The 26,417-nt window shown below is 46.0% G+C and overlaps 1 protein-coding gene across 1 annotated transcript in view; it reads right to left on the reverse strand.

Moving 5' to 3' along the window:
- CACNA2D2 (calcium voltage-gated channel auxiliary subunit alpha2delta 2) overlaps positions 1-23,896 on the reverse strand; it is a 226,879-nt gene extending 202,983 nt beyond the window's left edge. Inside the window, exons 1-2 of the mRNA XM_074914169.1 lie at positions 23,557-23,896; positions 631-712 (exon numbers count right to left, since the gene is read on the reverse strand). Coding sequence (XP_074770270.1) covers positions 631-712; positions 23,557-23,681 — 207 coding nt within the window. The 5' untranslated portion in view covers positions 23,682-23,896. The remainder of the gene's footprint in view (positions 1-630; positions 713-23,556) is intronic.
- Positions 23,897-26,417: the final 2,521 nt, after the last annotated feature.

Consider the following 26,417-nt stretch of genomic DNA (forward strand, 5'->3'; position numbering starts at 1 on the left):
TAAGCCACGATGAAGCCATTCAGTACCTGCCCTAGCCCAACCCAGAGCACTGCTGCCAGGACAAGAGGAGTTCTGGCTTCCACAGCCTGCTACACCCTGGTCCCAGGGCTATGTCTGGGAGCAGGAGGCAGATGCCAGCATCAGTAACAGGGTTTTGGTTTGTGGCTCTTGGAAATATAAGCCGAACAAGAACTATAATTTTATCTGCAATGTATATTTAAAAACACAGAGCTTGCAACAGCTAGTCATATTATCCTTTGAACATCTCCTGCTTTGTCAACAGAAGTTTAAAAATTAAAACACAAATTAAACTACTTTCAGTCCCTGGAGGAAAGGTTAGTTGGATTTAAGATACATTTAGTGTGTCATATAGGAAAAAAAACACAGGTACATGCTCAGAGAGTAGTGACATGCAGCCCAAGAGACAGACAGATACAAAACACACTCACTCCCACACACTCGATAAATGCATCAAATTGATCAGCAACCAGAAGCACAGCCAGCTATGGCCCTGCCCATGGAGTGAGCCGAGAGGGTGACTTACTGCAAGTATTCACACAGGTGATTTCTGCAGATGAGAACATTCATTGCCACAAGGAAGGCAGCACAGATAAAAGACAGACAGCTTACCCCTCTGAGCTGCTGGACTCCACCAAATATCCTCATCACTCCATCAATCTCCTGCTCCAGCCTCCTGGCCCAGTACTGCATACTGCAAGAGACGGAGAGAAAGAGAGAAAAAGAAAGGGAGAGAAAGAAAGAGAGAAAGAGTCAGAGCCCTGACACTTAGTAGATAAGCAAGGTGATTGAAGGGAGAGGGAGAAAATCTGTGCCCTTGGCTAAGTTAACTGCTCTCTTTCTGCAGCACCAGGTGCAGGCAGAATACCAAGAACATGCGGCTTTGAGAATTACGGCTGGGGCAGGTTATCAACTTCCACTTCAAAATTTACACACAAGGCACCACAGAGAGAAAAGAAGGGAAAAAAGTACAACAAAAATTGCAAGGCCTGGGTGTGTGTGTCTGTTCTCCTTATATAAACAGCTGCAGTAGATAATTATTTAAGCCCAGAGTGATTAACAAGGTCGAAGTGCCGTGGCATACAGAAAACAGCTTACTGCTTCAGCAGGGCTCTGTGGCAGAGAGCACATGCAGAGCCACGGCCGGACCAGCGGTGCCTGGCCTTCTGCAGCCATGGATTATCGCTGTGGCACAGCGGGAGGGACCTGGGCAGAGCCAGGAGCCAAGCACAGGACATCAACTGCCCAAAGGCTCAGCTGCTTTGCACCTTCAGCTAAGCCCAGTCCGAGCCAGGCACCGATCCTGCCAGATCCACCATGGGCAGAGCTGCCTCTCGGGGCAGCAGAAAGAGCCAGGAGCTGCCACATGGCATCTCCTTCGTCCTGATCCCTGCCACAGCAAGGGAGCTGGCTGCCAGGGCTTCCAGCAGGCACAACACCCTCCAATATATTCATCCACACAGATTTCCACTTAGAACAGTAACACCAAGTTAAAAACAACAACAAAAAAACCCCTCTTCTAAATCCACAGAATTTGATAACTCTCCTTCTTTTAATGAGATTCCCTGACTCCAGCCCCTGGCCACGCAAAATGTCAAATCTCCCATTTGACCTGGAAATGCAACACTCGATTACCTCTGCACCGCTTGGCACTGCCTTCGGTGCTTTTTGCACAGCAACATTCACCTCCCAGCACTACACCAGAGAAAGGAGGGAAGGAGCACAAGGTAAGACCAGCAGCATGGCAAACCGCTGGTGGAATGAGAAGACCAGCTCAAGAGTTTTGCACTTTGGTTAGGCTCACCAAGTGATTTCATTCTTTGTGCAAAGTGACATTCTGCAGGAAGCCCACACACGCTCCCCTACCACCTGCAAAGCCACAGAAAAGGCTTTCAGGGAGATCATGGAGCAAAGAAACCCAACTAAGAAGCAAGGCCACAGAGGACTCTGAATTATGCAACACGGCCCAAAAGTTGGGCAGAAATATCAAAGCAGAAAGATGCAGAGACAACCAGCAGACCAGAGCTGAAGCATCACTTGTGAGGGGTGGGGCAGACAAACAGACAGAGGGAAGAACTGGCAGACAGACGCGTGTTACTCACACAGTCAAAATTCATGCCAGTTAATAACATGCAAGGCTGTAGATGAAAACAAGATTTAATTGTGCACACTAGATCTTCCCAGTTTTCCAGTATAACTAGCTATTTCCCACATTCCTGCAGAGGCAATGTACTCTCTTCTCTCCAGGAGCCTGGCTGGGGAGGAGGGAAAGTCCAGGGAAGGAGATGGGTGAAGACATCTGCAAGCCCACCTTTCTGCCAGGGAGGGAAAGCAAAGCCTTTGGCGGGACAGCCAATGTAAAGATAATGGGTCACAAACAGAGCTGAGGAGGGTGGGTTGAGTACTTCTTTTCCTTTTTCAGTTAAACATTTCATTTGTCATCAAAGGCATATTCAGGTTGCCCAAAGCTACCCATAAGCCTTCTGATGTATTGTCACCAAGAATTATTTATTTTTACACAAGTCAGTCATTTAAAAAAAGCCTTGAAACACCAAAACTGATTTTTTTTTTCCCCCTCCTCCAGTTTGTCCGGTGAACTAAAAAACCCCACAATTATATGCTCATACTCAGCCACAGGTCCAAGAAATCCTGCTGAAGACTTGTGGAGCTGACACTTCTCCTTAACTTCCAGCTCTGTGCAAAATCCTCAATTTCAGTGACACCTGCCTGTGTCAGCTCCCTCCAGGAACACCTACACCACCACAGCAAGGGAAAATTACGTCCATCTTGAGCAGTATCCATCAACATTAACAGCTGCTCATATCCACATAAGTGTCACCTATGGCCAAGCCTTCAGAGAGGATTAGTTATAGAGGAAGACAGAGGCATCACTATTGCTCTGTTGGTATATGCAAAAGAGACACTGAGCACTCAGCTGGGCTGGGATTTAGAATTAATTTAAATTTAGTCAGCAGATTTGTTTAAAAAAATTTTTTTTTAAACTTATTCCACCCCCTGCCTCCGCCCCAAGAAGTACTACTATTTTAGGGAAAATCCATTGACTTTTTCATTCATGAGAAAGACTGCAATTCCCTTCAATTGTGCAGCCTCATGATACCTGGCTCTCAACCTTACAGACCAGCAGTTTCCCAAAAAGTCCAGCTAAGCCTTGTATTACAAGCTTTAGATACCACTACTAAAAAAAAAAGTGCATTACACTATCAAAAAAGGCAGAAGGGGATTTCTGCATACATGACACCAGGTTTCCAGATTAAAAAAAAACCAATGTAATAGCAGAAGCAGCTTCCTTTTTTGGTGTAGTATAGTTATATGAGAGCTTTTGTCAGTGATAGTAAAAATTCTTTTTTCTGACTAGCACATCCCTTACCCGAAGCACTGGCAACAGCCCTTGTGTGTACTGACCCATTACTATGTCCCTCTAGCTCTGGTAATGTCCATGACCAGAAGTCTTTAGAGTGGGTCACATTCCAGAATTAGGTTTCATCTCAATTGCTGTATGCTGGGTTGAAAGCTACTATTTAAAAAAATAAATACATAAACCCCATTATTATTCTGTCTTGGTTGACCTTCTGCCTCTTGTTTCTCTCCTACGGCCACTGCACTTAATTTTATGTAAGACAACTGTAGCAAGGATGAAGAGGGTAAAGAAACCGATAGCCCATTATGAACATGCAGATTTCTCTCTGAAGCGTGTCTCCTATGGAAGCTGTAAGCAATAAGACATGACAGTCATTGCATTCCTGGCCCATTACTGCACGCCTCAGGTGGTGTTACAGGGCTTGAGGAGCAATAACTCCTCAAAACACGCAGCCTGGAGTGCCCTACTGCTCTTGTGAAATGGCATTTACAAATAAAGCATAAAGAAAACAGCTGATGCACTGACTGGGAAGCTACCAGCACGGATGTAGTGCCGCTCACAGAAAGCCACCAGGCTCCCTTTATGAGCCATGCACGCAGTCTCCCCTGTCAACCAAGTGCCACTCTAGCATCCTCTGTAGTGAATTAACATGGGTGAGAAGAAAACCTTTGAGCTCAAGTATTTGCAATTGCACTCAGGAGCTCTGTGCCTACAGGAACCGCATGCAAGCAGCCTGGCAGCCCCGCCATCCCCTGTCCCCTTTAACAGTGACATGCACAGCACACCCCAGTGATCCTCATCTCAGATGGCTCTGCCTTTGCCGGACCCTTCCAACATAACTCTACAACTACTGCATGCACAAACATGATCACACATTCAGGATATACATTAAAAATCCCTTGCATTGAAAAAAAAGGTTTGTTTCCTTCCCCTGTATATTCTACAGCCTCCTGCACAACATTTAATGAGGGACGTAAGTGATTTTGAAAACACAACACCATTTATCACTGCCTCTCCAAAGAAAACTACAAAAATGCTAATTGATTTCATAATTAGCATATTTGATTTTTCTTAAAGATGAGATAAAGTAGGCTTAAAAAAAAGCAGTAGAGCTTCAAAAATATTACTGTGACAAGCAGCACATCAGGAGGCACGTCACCGGTGTTGCAGTCAGGGCCAGGCAGCAAAGCATCCCGCCTGTCCCACTCCTGCTCTGTGGGCGCCTGTGCCTTGCCACTAGTCACGGCAAACCTTGCTTAGGGCATGTTTCATGCTTTAGGTGACCCAAGCAGTTGCAGAGACTTCTGTGCATGTCCACTTTGGTTTGTGGGGCTACACCACTGCTCCAGCTGTGTGGCTTTGAAAGAAAATGAGAATTGCCTGGAAAGACAGGAGACAGACTGTCCTTGGCCCACATCCTCACACGCTTGTGCACACAACAGATGGCAGCCTGGAGTCCTGGTCTTCTGTACAGAAGCTGGAGACAGACAAGCCACCAGTGCAAGACATGAGCTGACAGCCTGTGGCCAGCACCAGGACAGTCCACTGCAGCTCAGCCCAGGGCCGCTCTGCCCCTCGGTGCCTCAGGGTACACAGGACTGACCCTTCACAGCCTGCAGTCACACCTCTGCACCCTGACCTATGGGTGGGTAAGGCAGTCACACAATGACTGCTACTAATGAATATAAGCCTCATTGCAAGCAGCTTCTTACAAAGGCACAGGAAAAGGAGAAGAAGAAAGAAAATTAGTGTTCTGCTTGAGGACACTTCTCTTTTTTTTTAAAGCAGCCTTAGGAGAGTGCTTGTTTGGCTGTGAGCAAGAGAGGATGTTTGAAAAAAAAAAAAAAAAAAAAAAAAAAAAGGACACTCAGTCCTTTTCTGTTGATGCCTTCCTGGCCCAAAAAATAAGAGAAAGATTCACACAAACACGAAAGGACAAGAGGAAAAAACTACTTGCTAAGTAGATATACTGCCCCAAAGCTTACTGGGTTCTACACAGAGAGTGTTCTGTACAAGTGTCTATACTTCACGCAGTGTGTTCAGCCAAGAATGCTTCACTCTGATTCATACTCTTTGGTTCAGTGCCCAAATATTGCTATTTAATAACGTTATTAATTACTGTGTTGTCTATTTTTTGCCATGCAGGAACTTCTTATAATTGGCTTATTCCTTCAAGATGCCTAATCCTCTAACTATAATAGCATGTGTGTCAGTACGCACACATGCATGTATGTGCACGATCATGCCCCCTGAGTTTTCATAATTTCTTACATACCAAGGCTGTAAAACCCCACATGAGCCAATATTTATCCATCAAGGAAACTGAAGTTGCCTTTTTCAACCCTCCCCAAAGATACAACTTGGAGAGCACCTGTTTCCTTCAAAATAACCAAAGAACTTACTGACTCTGATTCCAGACATTATCAAGCCTCCCACACCGTCAGTTTATGACTCCTTTTCAATTTAAATATGTGCACAGGTGTTTATATAAAGGAGAGGTAGGAAAAATTTGCCTGCTGGACTAGTCTTTTCTTAGTATTTGTCAAGACATTATTCACCTCTACCATCTGCTCTCCCCTATAATAAGAAAGCATCTTTGACATTATTATAGGAGGGAAGGAAGGGACAAATGAATACTAAAACTATATCCCAAGAAGAGCTTTAAAAAACATGGAAGGGAAAGATAGTGGTATAGTGTGTTCTACATTCATAGCTAATCACCAAATTACTTTGTTCTCCTTGATTCAAACACTAACTTTCTGTGCCTGTTCCTCTTCCTATCTTTTGTCTGCTACATCTTTAAGATTTTTTGCAGCAGGGTATGTCTCGCCAAAAAAAAAAAAAAAAAGCAAAAAAAGAAAGCAAGTGCCAACCCCCCTACCAGATCCATCCTGACCCCAGTCTGATGCCCCAACAAGTGTAACAATACAATGGAATCTGACAGACGGGTAGAGCTGGGCAAAAAGTGAGGGGAAAATAGTCTGACAGTTATACAGAAAACTTGTGTTTCATTAATGGTTTCTGAGCACAAATATTCTTATGGGTACCTGTGGGAAAACCAAGAGTAACCACCAACTTGCCATCGATGACGTTTAGGGCAGGAGGAAAATTGTTCCTTAAATATGATTTCTCTATTGGAAAACAGAAGCATTAACCATTTAAGGCCTAACTCCACCTCAAAACACAACAGGCAGTAGGTGTTCAGTCACTCATCGATGTGTGGAATGGCAGCGGCTTCAGGAATTCCTCTTCCAGCATTACTTGCTGAACTCTCTGCATGAAGTATTGTCTAGTCTGTTCTTTAAATCCTCAGCTGAAGGTGAGCCCAAGATCCCCACAGCACCTTCTTCCAGTTCCATTTTTCACCATGTGGTGAAAAAGTTCCCTTCTTATATACCCTAAATCTCACTTCCCTCTTCCCACTTAACCCACCTACAGCAGACACTGAAAAATTCTTACAACATGCTCCTAAGAACTGTAAGATCATTATTCTGTCGCACCTTTTGCCTTTCAATTCTTTAATTTTTGTACTCCAAACCCATTCTTTTCCAGCTTTCCCCCTTTTGCACTGTTTTCTAAACATTCCATCCTTTTTGTTCCCCTACTCTGGATTCTCTACAGCTTACTTACATCTCCAAAGGCTCATGCCAAAAAGTGAAACCAGGTGCTCCTACAGAAGTCAAACCCAGTTCTGTATGAGGAAAAGATCACCTCCCCAGTCTTGTCCAAGAAACTACTGTACACTGCAGAATAAACGTGCCCTTCTGCTATGACAGCACTTCATTGACTCAAAGTTTGTGATCCACAATAATTCTGAAGATCTTTTCTGCCACACTGCTACCCAGATAGATACTCTTTATTCTGTATTTGTACATTTGATTTCTCCCTCTTAAGTGCAGCACTTAGCATTTGTTTTCACTGAATTTCATTTTGCTGATACCCAGCTTGCCGTTCAATTTTTCTAGATCACTTTGAATTCTGATAATGTCTTCCAAAGTACATGCAACCCCTCCTAGCTCAGTGTCGCCTGCAAATTTTATAAGTGTATTTCCCATTCCATTGCCTAAGTTATTAATGAAACTATTGAATAAAAGTAGGTCCAGGGCAGATCCCTGCAGGACCCCACTTGAAATGCCCTCCCAGTATGACAAAAAGCCACAATAACTATTCTTTGAGAGCTATGTGTCCAATCAAAATATCTTGAATTTCAAACTTCACAAAAAGCTGATTTGTGGTATTTGATATGCAAAGGACCTGGAGGCCAAAGGATAATTCAGTGAATAATTTAAAGCCTAAGAGTAGGTTTGAGGAAAATTGCAATCTGTTGGTGGATGATTTGCCAACAGAAAGAAGAAGTCACTGAATGTGTTAGCTGGTACATTTGCCCAGCAGTGCTGCAAAAGGCCCCCACACAGGCATTGCATTCTTCTGATCAAGTGCGTGCACGTGCCCCTCATTGATACTGCAATGAAAAGAACAAATGGCAAAGCAACCACAATAAGTATCTTCTGCCGACCATATGGTAGAGGAGAGCAACTTGCCCAAAAGGCACTTCCAGTCATGAACCCCATCATCGAGTTCCTCCCATCCCTACCAGCCTAGAGTTCATCTTCAGGCCATCACACAATGAGTCAGCCAGGCTTAAATGTTAGGGTGTTATTTGGCAGGACCTCCATATAAGGATCCCCAAAGACACTGAAAACATGCAAGAATTAATCCTCACAGTCTTAAGGGGTAAATCTGACCTCAGCACATTGCCACTGACTCCTACTTCTGTCAGCAGAAGCAGAACTGAGCACATCGAGATGGTACAACCGTTTGCTATTTTCAACTGGGAGACAGAAAAAGTTTAGCAAGAAGCCCTCTGCCATGTGGGGAGTTTAATCAAGCCACTTACCAACTGCAGAAGCAAAACTGAATTTGGTTGCCTTACAACAGGAATAAATTAGTTATTGAATTTACATCTGGACATCCAGATCGACTGTTCCTGCTGCTATGGGGATGGGTGGCTCACATACTTTGACCTTTCACATGGTGGTGGCAGAAGCACCAGCACACAACTCCGGGACTGTAACACAAACAAAACAAGCCAAAGGCAATAGCTACCATTACTGGGCCTGTACTGGTGATACCAGCAACGTGCTACTCAAAACAATTTACTCCTTTGTTCAGAGCCAAAGCTAATCTAATGCCATAAGACTCCCTGGTTTTTTGAAAGCTATGCTCTTATTTTATATCTTGAAACTAAATTTCTATGGCACACTTGCTGATGCACATCAGGAGCAAGAGAAGCCCGTGGGTTCCACCATGTTTGCACTCTCATCGCGCAGAATTAGAACTGGGCTCCTGATCTCAAAACCTGTCACAAATCTGAACTTGAAACACAATGATTTAATAAATAAGTGAATAGGTGTCAGTTTTATGAAGCACGCTATCTGCATAAATTTCACCCAGTGCAGCCACTTGTCATTTTCAGCATCCCTTGAGACCCCAGTGGCTGATAACTCTTGCACGTCGCTTTGCAACCCATTATAGAGATGAAGTTTTATGATAAGACCTTCTTCCTCACTGACTCCTTCTGTTTTACAGATGCAATCTGAGTGGAGGCTGAAGAGACCCCATCCCCCTCTGCAAAGATAAGGTTATGGAGGGTAGGTCTTAGTAAGGATTTTGCAAGCTGCATGAATTATTAAAGTTCTTTATGATCTAATGACAGACATATCAGGTTATTTGTTTATTCTGTGTATAATTCATGACTCTCCTGGGAGCTAGACAGAAGTAGGATAGCTTGTTGCACTTTCTTGTTCATTCCAGTAAATCCTCATCACCAGATGGAGGGCTGAGCCACCCCAGAAGACAGAACAGCCACACCTTGCAGGATTTGGAGATAGGATAACTTTTTTCGCAGCCTGGAGAAATAGTGAAGCTGTCACTTGAGTACGTCAGACTAGCTGGATAGAAGATGACGGTCCAGGTAGTGTTTCTGTATTTATTGTGCCACCAGAACACTGTCATCTGAAGCATAAGCAAACATCTTTGTGATTAAGATGCTATGAGTTAACCCATGCTGCTGTATCATTTCTGAGCAACAGCAGGACTATCCAAGCTGAGGCAGGCTCCTGCAAGACTTCAGGATAGTTCACAACAACCACCTCCTGGCTATGCAAACAGTAAGATACTGGACAAAGGAAAACAGTTACCCTTGCTTAGGTCATTTCTGTAGATAGTCTGCTCAAGATATGGGGTAAAGCATGATAAAGGAGTGCCATTATCATTGCCTCCAGATGGCTGGAGTTTTGAACACATACATTGTAGATATTTTTCATTTCTCCAGTGCACTGTTTAAAGGGTGAGGGAGAGATGTTATGCCATACTGGCAACCAGAAAATAAGGGACTGACCAGAGCTCCCAATTGGGAAAGAGCTTCCCAATGCACTCTTGTTCACACAAGGTACTCCACCCAGCAATGCTCCTGCTGCCAGGAAGAGCCATGCTGCTACGGAGAGTTGTAGGAAAACATGAACATGGCCAAGCTGAAAGTGGCACACTGTGCAACTCTTACTAGCCACAGGACACAAGGGGGCTTTCAGCATCCATCCTTCCAATTGCACATTTCAGCTGATCAGAAACAGGCTAGGCACACAACGATCAATGTGATCACTAAAACACAAGCCATATTAAGCAGTCTGATAGGGGACTACTGACTAGTCAGCCCTCTGCTGAATCCGTGTCTAGAACTTCTCCCCTTACCAAGAAAAGATGTCCTTAACCTCTGACACAAAGACCTCCTGCTACAAGAGCTATTTAGGGTCATCCACTCCCATTATTCTTCAGCCTCTAACCATGTTAATCCAAGTCTCCTGGGGTTTTTGGAGCAGTCTCTCGCAGCATTATATGCAACATTCCTCAGGAGCTTGCCGGGTGTCACTGTCACTAGATGTCTATTCTAGTTAAATCCCCCATCTTAAACAACCCCTCTCCCCACCATCCCCCTACCTGAGAGATTCCTGGCTCCTAAGAGAGCATTATAATCATTGTTATTATAAAGCACTTAGCAATGCTCACTCATTGCATCTCTCACCAGCCAAACACCCAGAACCCTGTTATTTCATATGCAGTCGCCTTCCTTTGCAGAAGCTCTTCATTGTATTAGTCCCTTTCAGCAATGAAAGAAAAAAGAGGTGGGGGTGGAGAGCATTAAAAAAATAAATAATAGTTTACTGCATTTTATGTCATTACCTCACTACTTTGTGATACACATCTAAAAGCTGTCTGAGAGACCTATCCTGTTGTAAGGTGGCATCCAGACATGCTCTGAGGCAGGGACAGTGGAAGAATGGAGATCAGTTCAGTTTTGTCAGTGCTGCTGCATCACCCGAAGCACAACAGCAACAGGGATGAAACTATCAGCTTTCACAGGTCACCCTGCTCTCTCCTCCTCCCCATCCAGCTGGGACAAACACCGCACCCTCCCTGGGGAAAAAACATATACATACAACCTTTCATTTGAAAAGGATACAAGCCTATTGAAATGGAAGTGACTGAACCACCTCCATGATGCTGCAGAGTTTGCTATACACATTCGGGATGTTGGTCTATCAGGCTCCATTTCCCCATCTCCAGCCTCAGCCAGCTTTTCACACCAGAAAGGATGTGCCTCCTGTGCTGGAGGACCCCATGGAAGGAGGATTATGTGCTGGAGCACCTTAAGGCACAAGGATGCTGTGCCAACCACCTTTGGGAGTTCCCCCTGGCGCAAGAAAGCCCCACCCTGCAACGAGCTGTCTTCTCTTTCAAAGGGGAAGGGTCACTACGAAACTCTGCTGGAGCCTAAGCACAGATGTGTCCCCTTCCTTGACAGATGTCTCAAGCTAATAAGCCAACAGTGCACCCAGAACCTTGCTTCACAATTTTCAGAGTTACTGTCCATATTCCCTCACCACTGCAACCATAATTAAAGCACAGATAGTGCAATGGCCCATCAGATGTCATTTTGAGGGGACTGATCAACATTAAACTGTCATATCCTCCTAATATGTCTGACAAATATCTTCCATTTTTTCAGGAGGGGAAAATGGAGACACAAGGATGAAGCAGTAGCCTCAAATCCAGACAGACTTTTAGGAGCAGAGTCAGAACTGCAACTCAACCTCCTGATGCTAAATTTGATGTTTGCCCTTGGAAGAAAGCACTAAACACCAAAGCAGAAAAATCACACACCTGTGGATACCCCAAGTATGTCTCCTCCCAGCCCTCACACACACATATGCTCACATGTAACTGAAATCTAAGATTCCAAGATAATTCCCTCTTCTGCTTTTCTAAGTGAGTATTGACATTAAACCCCAAAACATCTGACATCCAAAACCCCTATGAATATAATGTCTCAGACTTTTTCGTAAGAGAGAAAAATCCCAGTCCCTAATGTGGTCCTCTCAATGGGGCCTGTGACATCACCAGCCCTTTTCTATTTAGAATAATGACTTCTTCCACACGCCAAGAGATTTGAAATTACCTGTGAAATATATTTCCCTAGGCACAGGCTCAAGAAGCATGTAAATTACCCAGCTTAATGGCCTCTAGAATTTCTCTGAGACACACACAGGGAATAGGAAATGTTTGGATGATATCTCAGGTACCGTCCAAGGGATGGTCAGGAGCTACTGCCCAACAGTTCACCTGTAACTAGTCCCACTGGTGAGTGCTTGCCACAAGGAGGCAATGAGCACAAGAGATATAATTCTAAATGAGTGCATCATCAGCACAAAAATGCAATTTTAAAGAGAGCACTTCTTGGGAAAGGTGCCTGACTAATTTACACAGCACAAGCAGCCAACGTAGGGCTAATGCAGCAGAGGGCACCCATTTAATCTGCAAAAGCCCAGTGCTGAGTGCACTAATCACTGGGCAGCAAGCCCTCTCGCCTTCCACCTAACTGTAGAGAACAGCACTGACCAAGCTTTGATGTCTAGGCATTTGCCAAAGAATAGTGTCCTGAAGCTTTTCATCCACAACGACAGTTCCCACTCTCCCAACACCAAAGAAAGGGACACAAACTGCCTCTAGAGTCCAAATCCTCCTGGCCACATTTCTGTTCTTGCAGTTGAATCTGATGTCTTGTTAGTACATAGCAGAAGAAACATTTATCCCAAAATGAAGAACATGGATTCTTTGTTCAGAGGAAGAGAAGAGGAGGAATTACATGACCTGGGTTGCAATTCCAGCTCCACTGCTGACATATTGGAGTCCCTGAAGCCTTGGTTTCATCAGCAAAATGAGCAATAGGGAAGTGCAAGTGCTATTACAAAGCAATATAAAAAAATATTTATCAAAAGTGGAGGATGAGAACAGGACAAGACACTTAAACAGTAGTGGGAAGTGACAGGGAGGGGGGACAACCTCAAGGGGCACCTGAAAGAATTACTTGTCTCCCCAGGGAACAAGCCTGAGGCACACAAGCTTTGCTCCTGATGCTAGCCAAGACTGACAGGTTGATCACCTTTTAACACACAGTGGATAGAAAGTAGGCCAGAAGATCAATCAGGGATAAGACAACACCTGGAAGATAGGCCTGGAAATGGAAAAGTGGGCCAAATTCCTCCGTGTAAATCGCCTCAAAGCAAAGGCGTAAGACAAGGTCTTTGCTGAGACTCTTCCAAAGTGAGAAACTGCCCTCATTTTCAGCCACAAGCATCTTGCTAACCCACATACTGACAGAAGCTGTGGTATCACAGCAAGATTAACACAGGAGCCATTTTAACAACAATTCCCAAGCTAATTTCCTCACTCACAAGCATGCCACCAAGAGCTGAAGCCTGTCCGGACTCCTCACAGCTATCTGTGCTCAAGATTAACTATACATCACTGCCAGCAATGCAAGCATTCTGCTGTTCAGACACTATTAGAAGATAAATACCAAACCTGAATATCATAGTAGTAGAAACAAATGAGAAGACATTGTGATAAATATTGCAGCCAAGCCAAATGAGGAAGTGAGGTTAATTTAATGTGGAACATTAAACAAAAATAAATACTATATATTTAGAATCATCCTTGCTTTGATTGTGGGATCTGGACTTTTGTGCAATGAGCTTCACAAACTTCAGAACATTTCAACAAACTGCAGTTCACCCAATACAGCAAGCTGGCTGCTCTGGTGCAGGATGAAACAGCACTCTCACCGCCAATTCCACCCAGTCCCTGAAGCACATGAATCCTTCATCCAACAAGGGGCATATGTTTTTAAGTAGAAAAACTGCAGGTATATGCATCACTTGTGGCCCCAACATGGGCCTCAGGTAATGCACCACCTGGAGCATCTCACCCACAGCCCATAGCAGGTCACTTTTCAGCTCCCCATCACCACACCGCAATCACTCTGATATTCTTCTGTAAGGACAGGTGCCATTTACTAAACCTTTTATTTCTGCAGCTGCTTGGTTTTCTCTGGAAGAAGCTTCACATACACGAATCCTCATGCTATCTTGTGGGATCTCATAATAACTGAAATGGCACAAACAGAGCAATAAGTAGATTTAACTAAGATTGAAAGTCAAGTACTACACAAGCTACCATGAAAACGCCACATGTTTTTTATGGCAAGTGGCAAACCTACTCTTCCACCAGCCAGCCGTGACTCCAGAGAACAGGACGGGGTCTGGCAGCCACTTCCCGATGAGAAGGCAGCCATGTGCTCAGTTGCCTACGAGTCACCAAATCAGTGACATTTATTAAGTGGCCCTTACAAAATAAAAAAGGCTGCTTTCAGCACACAATCACATTCATAAACTGCACAAACCAGCAATGCTTTCAGCACAAAGCTCCACTTGGAGTGGTGTTAAGAGAAGAAAGGCAGGAAAAGAAGATTCCCACACACCAGTGTTGCCACAGGCAATGCTCCACGCAGAGCGCCAGCCTTGGGATGCAGCCTCACCTCCAGCTTGGGAACGCTGCAGTGCCTGCTCGAGCAAACATGGCCCCAGCCAAACTGTCAGGACAGGGCTGTAAGAGGGGCAGAAGGTACGAGCTAGCTCAGCAGCCACAGCAGTGATGTGAGACCTCAAGCCAAGATGCGGCTGTCAGCTCTCTCATTCCTCGTGTCTGGGCAGGGAGCACAGGGAAGCAGGGAGAAGCTGAGGATATGAGGTTCACCTGTGGAAGGAGCCACTTCTTATGAAAAAGAGCCCCAACTCCTAGCAGGTGGCAGAAGTGAGACAGAGCTGGTTAGATTTTTCTCTAAAGTAAAGAAAAAAATCAAAACAAATAAACATAGCAAGGAGCAAGTGACACAGAAAGGTTCAATTTAGCCTTAAGATGATGGGTAAAAAGGCAGCATTGATGTCAGAAATGCCAACACAATATTTCTGTTGCCAGGTCAAACAGGCAGGCAGGTGCTAAATGGGGTTATTTAGAAACTGGGACCGAAGCATGAACAGATAGTAGATGTGTTAGACACATTTCTTTTCTCCATCTCTCAATAAAATTCACATCAGAAGCAACCACAACCACCACCATACTTAAAAGTTAAGAGACAAAGGCCTGAAAGTTATCCCCTGCATAATCCCATAGCATTGTTACATCAGGGGTGAATTTGACCCAGTATCTTGAAAAATGTTTTAAGTTCCTCAGCTTTTAAACCTAACATAGCTGTAGCAGAGCACAGCATGCAAGACTGACAACAGCAAATTCTTCTACATCATAACAAACACAATGACAGGAAAAATGGCTCAATCACGAGCAGTCCCACAGCACGCAGCCAAGGAGGGGCATGAAAGCATTCCTGCCCATGCACAGAGAGGGTCCTTTTTGGGCTAATGTTCTTTTGGTCTGCGCTCTTGGAAGTGCTGTCATTCTGTGGGAGGCAAAATAATGTCATCACTTTGGTCACTGATCAACAATTATGAATACTTCCCAGAATAAATAAAAACTAAGAGCTGCTTGAAAAGAAAAATATTGATTTTTTTTTTTTCATACTCACGTAATCTACCCTCCTTCCCAGAGCGGGCAGGGGAGGAGGGGAAAGCAGAGTGCCCATGAAGCTGTGATGCATGCCTAGCTCACTATCCTGAAACCCTTTTCAGCTTGCAGGTCTTGAATAATTAAGTGCTGTTTCTTCCACCCTTTTTTCCCCCTGATATGCATGACACTGCTGCAGAAGGTTTACCTTTTACCTGGGCAATAGGCATCCCTCCCCCTGCAGAGGTCCTGGAAGCTCATGAGCCCACACAATAGATTGCCCCCCACCACTGATCCCAAGAATGTGACACTACAGTGAATGCTTAGTAGAGACCTCTAATTTATAAGACTACCTCAGACATGAGGAAATGGTACTCTGGCTCCTCCTGGGTCTACTGAGTTTGTTAGGGAGCAATAAAAAGATGTTCAGCCACTCACAGCCCAGAATCTGACTCAATCTTCAACACCTGATAAAGCTGAATATCAGGTGCTTTGCTTGGCTTAAGTCTGTTTCTACTCTGGTGTCCATGTTACAGCTGCCAAAAATCTGACTGTGAAACCCACCATACATTAGAAATGCAAACAAGGCACTGCATTCATGACTGTGTCATACTATAGAGAAAGTGTTAATTGGCAACAATGAAGAGATATTTTTCCATGAAATTTAATAGATATGAGAATTCAAATACAAGAGTACCTCTGATTCAACAAATTAAATCAGTGAGAGCTTTATACATTTTTTAATTGTAAGTGGCTTATACAAGGTCGGCTCTGAAAAATATTTTGAAATATGCCCCTTGTTATGTTTTCTGTTTTGGAGAATGAATGCAAACTCAGACTTTAGATATGAGATTCTTCTGGACTGAAGAATATTAAGTGCCTACTAGAGAAGAAACAGGGTCTGACAGCAAACCAGACTGGCAGCTTGTGTCAAGAGAAAAGTTTCAGGATCTAGCTCAGTTATGAGTTGAAAGGCAATCGTATTTATAAGGAGAATCATATCCTCATTTGTCACTTCAGTGAAAATGGATACAACACTCCTTCCAATTCTTTCCACCAATTTAACAGTTTAAGGGGTAGCTTCATTTGTGTTTGGAAGGCCAAGAGGCTCAGAAGCCTGAAAGCGTGGGGAAGACTATTTAGCAACAAATCAGGTATGCAGTGGCAGTTATACCACGAATCTGTACCATGTCTGACGCATCACTGATTTTTAGCTCTGAAATGGTGTTCCAGCAGGGACCGAGGCAAGCCAGCATGCTGCCACCAGGACTTGGACTCTCACTGCCCTCGCTCTCCCTGGTGGGTAACACTGACTTAGTGCACCTGCAGGCCACACATCTTCCAGGTTATTCTGAGCAAACCCCTCTGATCCACAGCCACGTGCTCTACATGCTGAAGGCCAAACAGAAAAGCCTGCCCAACTCTGGCTTGGTCCATTTAGAGGAACTCAGATAATAAAACCTCACCAAAATGAGCATATACATTTAAAGAAGCTACCCCTGGAAATAACATTCCTACAGATGGGAAGCTGCCAGTATTTGGATCATGAGATTTTCACCCTTCTCTGTGCTTGTGTCTGTACACCCCATCCCTTCCCCTCTACCTGCTTTCCTGAAGCGTAGTTGCTTTCTAACACTACACAGATTTTTTGCTTCCATGCACAGCATGATCTAACTAACTCGCACTTCATTGCTCTGCACACCTCATCATTTGCACATGAAAACAGCAGTGTCTCTCTATCCCTCCACTCACTGCCTATTTCTTCCTCCTCCATCCACGTCCTGTACCTTCTCAGCAAAACTCTACTACGGAAGCTGCAGTGAAGAGGCTCACATTACCAGGACTCCATTGCTTTTACAAAATTTACTAGCATGCTGTGAAGCCTCATAAATAATTCAAGATAGACAACCTCTGTCAGGTAAATGAACGTGCCTTTTGTAATCCATCACTCCGGGTTTTCTATCACAGTGATACACATACTCACTGTAGGCACAACCCATATCGATTCACGAATTCAAGTGTCAATGCAGGACAGAGTAGCAAAACAGTTTTGGCACCAGCAGAAACCAAGGAAATCCAAAGTCTGCCCAGGGTTTGAGTGTACTCATACGAGATACCCACCAGTGTAAATGTAGCTCCAGCTTAGTCCCCAGAAAGAGCAGCTCCATTGCCACCCTTCATGGACACTGAAAGAAGGATCATGGTTGGGGCAAGACACTCATTCCTATTCAAGATCTCCTTTTCATTGCAAGAACTTCAGGGATTTTTGACATAAATCAGCGTTAAAAATCATGTGGCATCCTGTGCTTCCTGGGTTTCACTCCGCACACTTCAGTGGCGTTACTGCACAAAGGCACTTGGCTCATTACAGATATGCAAACTCAACTTCTGTTTTGGCAACTGCGCCCAAGGCTTTATCATCATCAGAGCTATTGCACTAAACGGTTTATATCCCTATTTAGCACCCAATCTGATTGCTATCAGCAATTACCTCCTCTGGAGTTCTCAGCATCTACTAGAAGCGCGGGGAGGAGGCCAGACCCTGGTTCTCCGGGAAGGCAGTCTCAGATGGCCCTGGGAGAAGGTGTGCTGTACAACAGCCCCTGCACTGCCCCACCAGGCTGAGAAGCAGCTTCTGAAGAGGCAGCATGGGAGCCTAATCACAGGCAAGAATAACGACCTTGCCAGAGTTAATGAATAGATAGAGAAACCACAGACACTGCAACCTTCCACTGGCCTAACTGCCATTCAGATCCTTGTGTCTCTTGCCCTGCAGCCCCTTCACAAGCTGATCTGGCTAAATACCCCGATCACTCGCACGTCAATGTGAGAAACACTTTGTTTTACAGTAGAAGAATTAATCCTTTGGTCTGGGTAAACACCTTGTATTCCTTATGATATTATGCCCAAAATATAATGTCTGAGACAGAATCGGAAGGGTCCTGGGACAACTGTCAAAGTTATTAAGAAAATCCACATGCATTCTCTGAAAGATCAAATGATAAACTATGCCAATAGCTTGTTGATACAAACCAACTCTCCAGTAACAACAGTTTGTACAACCCCATTCCCCGTGCAATCCAGCAATAATAAACTTGAGGATAAAGGCTAGATTACAGGAACAGCTCTAAAACAACAAAGTACTACCAGCACCCCAGAGAGGAAAAAATAATTTTGCTAACAAAACATATTTAGCTTTCAAGAGGCTCCTGGAAAAGTAAATATCGAAACATTCAGATACTGTCCTTTCTTGCTGAATATTTCACTCAAGTATTTTGCTTGGTAATGACTTTTTCTTTTATTTCATCCCACTTGAGTATTTCATTGGCTGAAAAAAGCATTGTCTAAATTGTATGGTTTATGCACATGTACAATGTTAAAGCGTGCAGATGCCCCAGCACTTGAGCCCTCAAGAGCCTTTCTGATGGCTTTTGAAGCCAAACACCAGGAAGCTTGTTCAAAGATAAATTTTCAGATTTCCATTTAGACCCTATGTAACCACCTTCAGCTTTTAAGGGCTGTTGCACACATGCATACAACATACACAAAGCTTCTTTACAACGCAGCTTCTGAACTACGCTTGTCAAACACCAAGCACGAGCCCATTTCTACCCTCACGTTTATGTGCAGGAGCCTTACTGATTCCAGTGGGAACCCACACGCTCTCCCAAGAGAATATAAATTAATAATTTTTAAATGTATACAATTGAAAAACTCAAGCTTCTGAAACCACAATCTTGAAGGGGATCACTGCAGTCAGGGTAGGGTTGAGGCATCACAAGAAAGCAGTAATACCCTGCTCTGTGATGCCTGCCCCTTCCCCATGCAATACCTGAGCAGAAAGCATTCAGGAACGGTAACAGGAATGGAGAAAATTTTTTTAAATGCCAAAGAAATACTGAAAACGGCTTTTAAAAAACATTTGGTTTTCTCTCTGGGGCTGTTCTTTTGCCTCTGGGCTGTTCACGGTGCCTCTGCGCACCCCAAAGCAGATTCTGCCACCAATGCGCAGCCCGCACAGGGCTGCTGCGGGGACACTGGGTGTTCGTGCCTCTGCTGGGTGCAAGTTCGCACGGAGGCTGGTCATGCCTCACAGGGACGGAGCCATATTATCTGTCAGTCACTCATTGGGGTAGATTGCCCTCCCAGTGAGCTGTCTCTCTGCTCAGCCGAGTGTAGCAGAAGACAAGCAGGGCCATCTCCCCACTTCTCTGCTCCTTTCCAGACAAGTTCCCTTCCCAAGCATCAAAACTGTAATTGGAAGAGATTTTCTTACTGCACAGCAGGTGGGCAGTAGAACAAGAGAAGGAGCTTCCTCTACACGGTATCCCGCAAACCCTAAAACATCCAGTCCTGATAGAGTTATTTATTTCAAGCCCTGCTAGCCCAGATGTGCCATCGCTACCAGCATCATTAACCTCATTTGGGGTGAAATGACACAAGTACAAATCAAAACCTGCTAAAAGGAGCAATTAATTTAGCAGATCCAGCCTCAAGTCCACCTTCCAGTGGTGATGGGCACCTATTAGGCCTTATTGCTCTCAGCAGGAGCCTTCACTGCTTGCTGTCTGACAGGAACACTGGTAACACCTCCAGCTTGCTGCCCAAAACTACTGCCTGCATGTAAGAAGTGCTAAATCTCATGCTGGAGAGGCAGGACCAGACCCTGGTCCCCAGGCTGCTTTCCCTGCAGACATCCCTTTCTCCTCTGGCTGGCTGGTCAGATGCCCTGCAGAGCAGCGACGAAGCCAAGCCTCACCAGCAGACGCACAGCAATTCTGCACACACCTGCTTCCTCACAAGAAGCAAATGGCTCGCCACCCTCTCGCAGATGGAAACATTCTTTCAAGTTCAAGTGACAAAAAGCCTTTCTGGAAAGTGAGGAGGGGGTTTGTTCTGCTTTCAGGCAGAAAGCACTGGCAGCCACATTGTCCGGCACACACATGCACAAAATCCCCGCTAACGGGAGGCGACAGCAATACAGGTGCAGGACTCCCCTGATTGACCAGGCTCTCAGTCATCTAATACCTAACGTCTCAGAAATTCAAGCAGAGGTTGTTACTGTGCTGTCACAGGAATCCCCCTGCGTACTATTTAAAAGAAAAATTAACTGTAATCAACAGCCTTTCTTTCCACAGCCATTAATCCCGCTGACCATACAGATGCACGTTCTCGTACATGATCATTCCTAAAAGCAGCCCTGTCAGTCAGTGGACATCACCTAAAGCGCCCGCCCCAATGAGTTTGTTCCAATCTGGGATTTTGCTTTTTAAATCTCAATGAGAAATTCCCCTTCGGACAACTGGCTGAGCCGAACCTTCCTTAGCTCAGCATAAGATGATTAAAACCATCCTACCCAGGAGGAGAGAGATAATGTGGAACACCAGCGATTTATCAGGGACGGAACCAAGAATCAACACACAGAGCCACTGTTTATAATTAATACAACTGTAACCAAAAAGAAAATACTAAAAAAAAAAAATCGTCTTTATTTTCTTCTTTTCCCTGCTTAGGCAAAACATCCTAATCATTCAGTCTGCTGCCTGTCAGAATGAAACAGTTCTGGGGCTGTTTAAGAAAGCAGCCTCCTTTTTGAGAGTCCTGTAGTGAAAGATGACTTAAGTGATTTACAGAGAAAAACCTCCAAAGACAAACAAGGTTTCTAATCAATGCTCTGAATCATTCACAAGGGTGCATTGTCCAGAGTAGGAAAAAATTGGCTCCTAACAGGAAGAATTTAGCAGCCCATCTCATCAGCTCAACTCAGCTTCTGACCAACAAACGTTCCAAAAAGATTTAAGTTATATCGAGGGTCTTTAAAAACAAGAAGGGTACAAGCAGGTAACTACTCAGGAGGGAAGAGTCAATTAAGGAGCGCTGTTCAAGCCTTGGTGCCAGCTACCATTGCACTCTCTACTCCCATTAAATATTTCCTTCCCGAGAAACAATCACAGCAGCCCTAGGGCAGAGCTCGCGAGGCATTTCAGCCCACATGTTACAGCATTAACCTACTGCCCAGCAATTGTGCATCATCATCAAATATCCATCCATGACTATTCTCTGGGTTCACAAAACAGGTCATAAGCACAATAAAACGAGCAAGAAGATACCAGGTCAGGCTGAGGTCTTGTGTCCCTTCCATGTCTCTTCTCCGGATGCAGCCAGACAGCATTACCTCCCATCAGAGGCACACACAGAATTAGTGGCCTTTTCAAGGACCATTCCTCCATATTTACAAGAAATTATGAATCTTTGCCATTGGGTTCAGTTTTCACTTATCTTGCCTCTCTCTGTACAGGATCAGGCCCACTTGGATCACAGAGCTAATGAAATCTCTCCTAGTAAACTCCACCATTTTTTCTGGAATAAAACTGCTTTGGCTTAAAAAGCTGGCAGAGTTTATTAGAACAATATAGAAAATAATCAGTCTGGGCAAGGAAAGGCCAATGCATTATTTACAAATTATACGCCTCTCTTAAGTATGTCTCTCCTGGTACAGGAACCTTCTTAGAAAACTTTCTGCAGTTAGATAGAAAACACAGTTCTGACTTGTAAACCAGTACCCAGAAGTGATTTATTCTATAATATGATTCTGTGTTCTGAATCAGAGAAAGCAACAACTTACAACCCCTGAAAAGCTGCTGAAATATCAAGAACACCCCACAAACTTTATCTATGCTTCACCGCATACATAATCCCCTTTACTTCCATAGGGATCTCATAGAAGTAAAGATTATTCATGTGAGAGCAATGCTGGATCAGGCCATAAGGCTGTGGTACTTGGGCGAGAAGCGGCACGTTCCCTTTCCTCTCCTCCCCCTGTAGGTAGACATTTCTCAGGGTCTTATTCTGAAGAATTTCTCTATTTACACGACAGCAAGAAAAGGGAACCCATCAGCTCCCAAAGGTCAAAGATATTTAGAAATATGGACACGCGACCTGAAAGAATCCAGAACGTATCTGTCTGAATGGGAGGTATTTCTGAATAAACAAGGAGTGCAAACAACCATGCCTTCAGTGAAGCCAGATATTAACACGGTAAGCTACAGCTCTCCCAAATAAACAACACAGTTTCTTCTGCCGATAAGCCTTTTTTTTTTTTTTTGAAGGCCTGACTACGTGCCTGTAAAAATGTACTTTGAGATCAAAGATATTAATCTAAAAGGCTTTCAAAAATACTGCCTGTGACACATATATATAAACCATATTTCTATTCTTAAGCAAATCAAAAATGACAAGAAAATTGTGACATAAAGCAGCGCACATCCACCGGGGCAGCACAAAGTTAAGGACAACACTGCTATTATTAACTCCATGTCATTGAAATCTTTCCCCCACCTTCAGAAACGCAGACTGTAAGGACACGGTGTCAGCCTTTACTTTGAATCGTCTGGATTTTTATTTTTTTTTTCAGTTTTGTGTCAACAAACCTCAGCATTTCATAACGGAGATGACAGCCTCTTAAAATATATCTCGGCAAGATTTCGCATGGATGTGTGGAGGGGGACAGGGCTTCAGGGTTATCACGGTATGCAGGAGAGCTGAATGTGTTAGCAAATATTCCCAAACATTAACTTCCAAAACGCTTGCTTTCTTCCAAAAAAATCTATTTATATCCTTTCCTGCAGCGACTCTCCAGTCCCCCACCCCCTCACCGAAATGAGCTGCTTTCCGACTTTCTCTTTCAATAGATTACAGCCAATTTCTGTCGGTCCGGAGGAAAGGGGAGGGAGAACCGCCAGCTCGGACAGCCTGTGGAACTATCCATCTATTCTTAGTTGATGCTCCAACTCCGGTGGGTACGGCCGGCTGTGGGTACCATATTGACCATACTGTGTGCTTGAAATTGGGGGGGGGGGGGGGGGGGGGGGGCCGAAGGAACAACAAAAAAAAAAAAGTCCTTTTTCGTCTTTCCCCCCTGTCGCCACATTAACGCTTCAACAGCCGCCCTGCACACCGGCACCCGCCGGGGAAGTTTGTGCTTTCCAGCAACTTTGGGTCCGCTCCTCGCCCCGCCGCGCCGGGCGGAGACCCCCGCGCCCGCCCGCATCCAGCGCGGCGCATCGCCGGCCGCGGGCACCGGCAGCGCCCGCCGCTCCCCCGCGCCGCGCCGGCAGGCCCCGGGGCGGCCCCGCGATGCGCCACCGGGCCGGGCCGGGCGGCGGGGCGGTGGGGGGGGTCCCGGCCGGGGCGGCGGCACTTACGTGTGCTGCTGGGGGAAGCTGTAGCCGTGGGCGGCGGGGGCGGCGAGGAGCAGCAGCAGGGCCAGGTGGCCGCAGAGGGCCGGGGCGACGGGCGCCGCGCTGCCGGTCGGAGCCGCCATCGCCATGTTTCCATTAACGGCGCGGCGGGGAAGGGGCAGAGGCGGCCCCGCGGGGCGGCTCCCCCCGCCGCCACTCGTGCGACGAGCGCGGCAGTCCTCGGCAGGGGGGCAGAGCCGCGCGGGCTGCGGGCACCGACCGGCGGCCGCTCGCCCGCTGCCTCTCTCCGCGGCGGCCGGCACTGAGCGCCCGCGAACCGCTACTTTCCCTCAAATAGGCGGGCAGGCAGGCGGCCCGGCCCGGCCCAGCCCAGCCCGGCCCTGCCTCCTCCCCGCCCGCCCGCCTCCCCCCGGCCCCCCGCGCCGCTCCGGCCCCCGCCGCCGCCGCGCATGCGCCCCGCTCCGCGCCCCCCCCCCCGCCCGCCGGTCCCGCCGCCCCCGGCCCCGCGCGGGGAGGTGCGGGCGGGCACCGGGCGGGCACCGCACCGGGCCGACCCGGCCGCCGCCCCCCGCCGCCAGCACCCCCGGCCCGGGGTCTGGCCCCCGCCGGCGCGGGGGGGGGCAAACGCAGGCGCCTCCCCGGGCACCGCCGCGGCGGCGGGTCCCGTCCCGTCCCCTCGCTGCTCCCGCCCCGCCCAGCGCGGGGCCTCGTGGGCTTCTTCCCCCCTCCCGCGGGTGCTGCTCCCCGCGGACCCGCCGCTGCCCTTCGTGCCGGGCACCGCGGTTTTCTTGGGGGCCACCTCCCGGAGACACATCAGCGTATGTAGGGGAATCTCCAGTCACGTTAAACAATAATAATGACAGCAGCTATGATTTTTTTTTCAAAAAAACCCCACCACACTAGGACTTTGGGGAGCATTCATGAGCACGACAGGAGGGCAGGCTAAAGATTCAAAATAATGGAATTAATAAACACAGCCCCAAATCACCAGCATTTCTGAGTCAGACTTTTGAAGGCCTGGATTTGCAACACTGTCTTCTGGGCAGCTGCAGTGTAATTTCATTTTCTCTAAATCCCAAGCCAAGCTGCTCAGCTTCCCCCAGGCTGACCACCGGCCAGTGGCAAGGCCAGCTGGTGAAGGCAGGGGCAGCAACGCCGCCCGCATGCTCTCCGATTCCCTCCCCAGATACCCCCTAAACCCGGACAATCACGGGCCAGGCAATTTGTAGCTGGTGCCACTTTTGCTCACTTTAACTGCAGAAAAGGTGCAGTTTTGGCAAGATTGCTAGTATCTGGGCAGATCTCTTGAGAATGCGTCACAAACTTAAAAGACACAAAGGCCCCTTGGTCCCTCTCACTAAAAGAGCAAGGCGCAGTGGCAGGACAGGAGCCGCTGGCAGTTTGGGTCCCAGCACAGGGGTCTAAAATCCTCCCATCTTGGGGAGGGAGGAGGATTTCGGTGGGCAGAGGTTGCTTCTCTGAAGCGCTCCATGCCCTGCTTTGCAGGAGAGGTCATCTTCTACCGATGGATGGAATTGCCTCCGTCCTTTGTTTCTGATGGAAAAAAGAAACATTTTGGAGCGACACGGACCCAGACTGAGATTCCTGGTATTCCAGGACCACTGAGAGTGCTGCCTAAACTCATGTGGTCACATCCAGACACACCACGAATTTAATGCAGTGATGAGCACTGATATATAAATGGAAACAACGAGGATTTGATAGGCTGACTCCAGCTCGAGCTGGTTCACAGAGACAATTCTTTTTTTAATGAGGAGAGAAACACTGTCGTTTTCCCAACTTGTGCTGGAAGTCAGCAGTAAAACCCACACTAGAATCCAGAAAATTGGACTTGCAAAAAGATCAGACACTGACTTGATGTATTCAACACATAGATGGATATGTGTAGTAACTTAATACTTCAATAAAATATTAAGATATACATCAGTATTCTCTCTCTAGCTCCTGTACCATGCGCAGACTACGACTATTCTTTACACACTTTTCAGGACATGGTCTGGTTTTACATCCTGTATTTCAACACCTACCATACATGTCTTAAGCCAGGTTTGCATGGGGTGTTACAGCCGAAATCACAGTTACTGACCTGTCATACAGAAGTTTCCAATTTACAAACTTCAAGTGTGTTTCAGCAGTGGTAATGGATAATCTGTAGCGTATACACAGGAAACAGAGCGACAATAGGATAAACAGCTTGTCCATTGCTGGCAGAGTCAGCAGCAGATAGTAAACACTCTTCATTGCGTAGGATTTGGCTTTCCAAACTTTTGAAAGACAAATTCCGTCGTCTGCTACATCCATACTTTGCTTCCCAGAGGACCTGGGTTAGCATCTAACAGATAAAATTTAGCTCAGGATATGGGCCCACAGGGTCCAGATTTCAGGTTCCTGCTCTAACAGGATAGCCCGGGTCTATAAGGCAACATTGCAATTGCCAGATATCCTTTGTAGTATGAGATTTTTCTGTATTATGCAATCTGGTCCTCTGTCCTGTAAGAAAAGCTCAGAGATGCAATTGTGTATTGCCACGGCTATCAACTGCTTCTTCAAATGCCTGGCATCCAGCAGCTGACTGCTTGACAATTGCAAATGCACTGCATGTGTGCAGCAGCCCCAGTGCTGGACACTTCGGCCTGTTGTGCTTGAACTGTGCATGTGTAGCAAGCAACCCACCATCGCAGGCACAGTAACCTGGCACATTCAGAACGGCATGGGTGATTTATTTCTTTGAGACGTGGCTTTCCAAAATCCTTACTTTTTTTTTGTTTGTTTGTTTGTTTGTTTTAATCCAGATATCAATATCCTTCAGAGCAAAACCTGACCTTGTAGTCTTAGAGTAGGAG

The sequence above is a fragment of the Athene noctua genome, chromosome 10, assembly GCF_965140245.1.
Source record: "Athene noctua chromosome 10, bAthNoc1.hap1.1, whole genome shotgun sequence".
In the NCBI taxonomy this organism is placed as follows: Eukaryota; Metazoa; Chordata; class Aves; order Strigiformes; family Strigidae; genus Athene; species Athene noctua.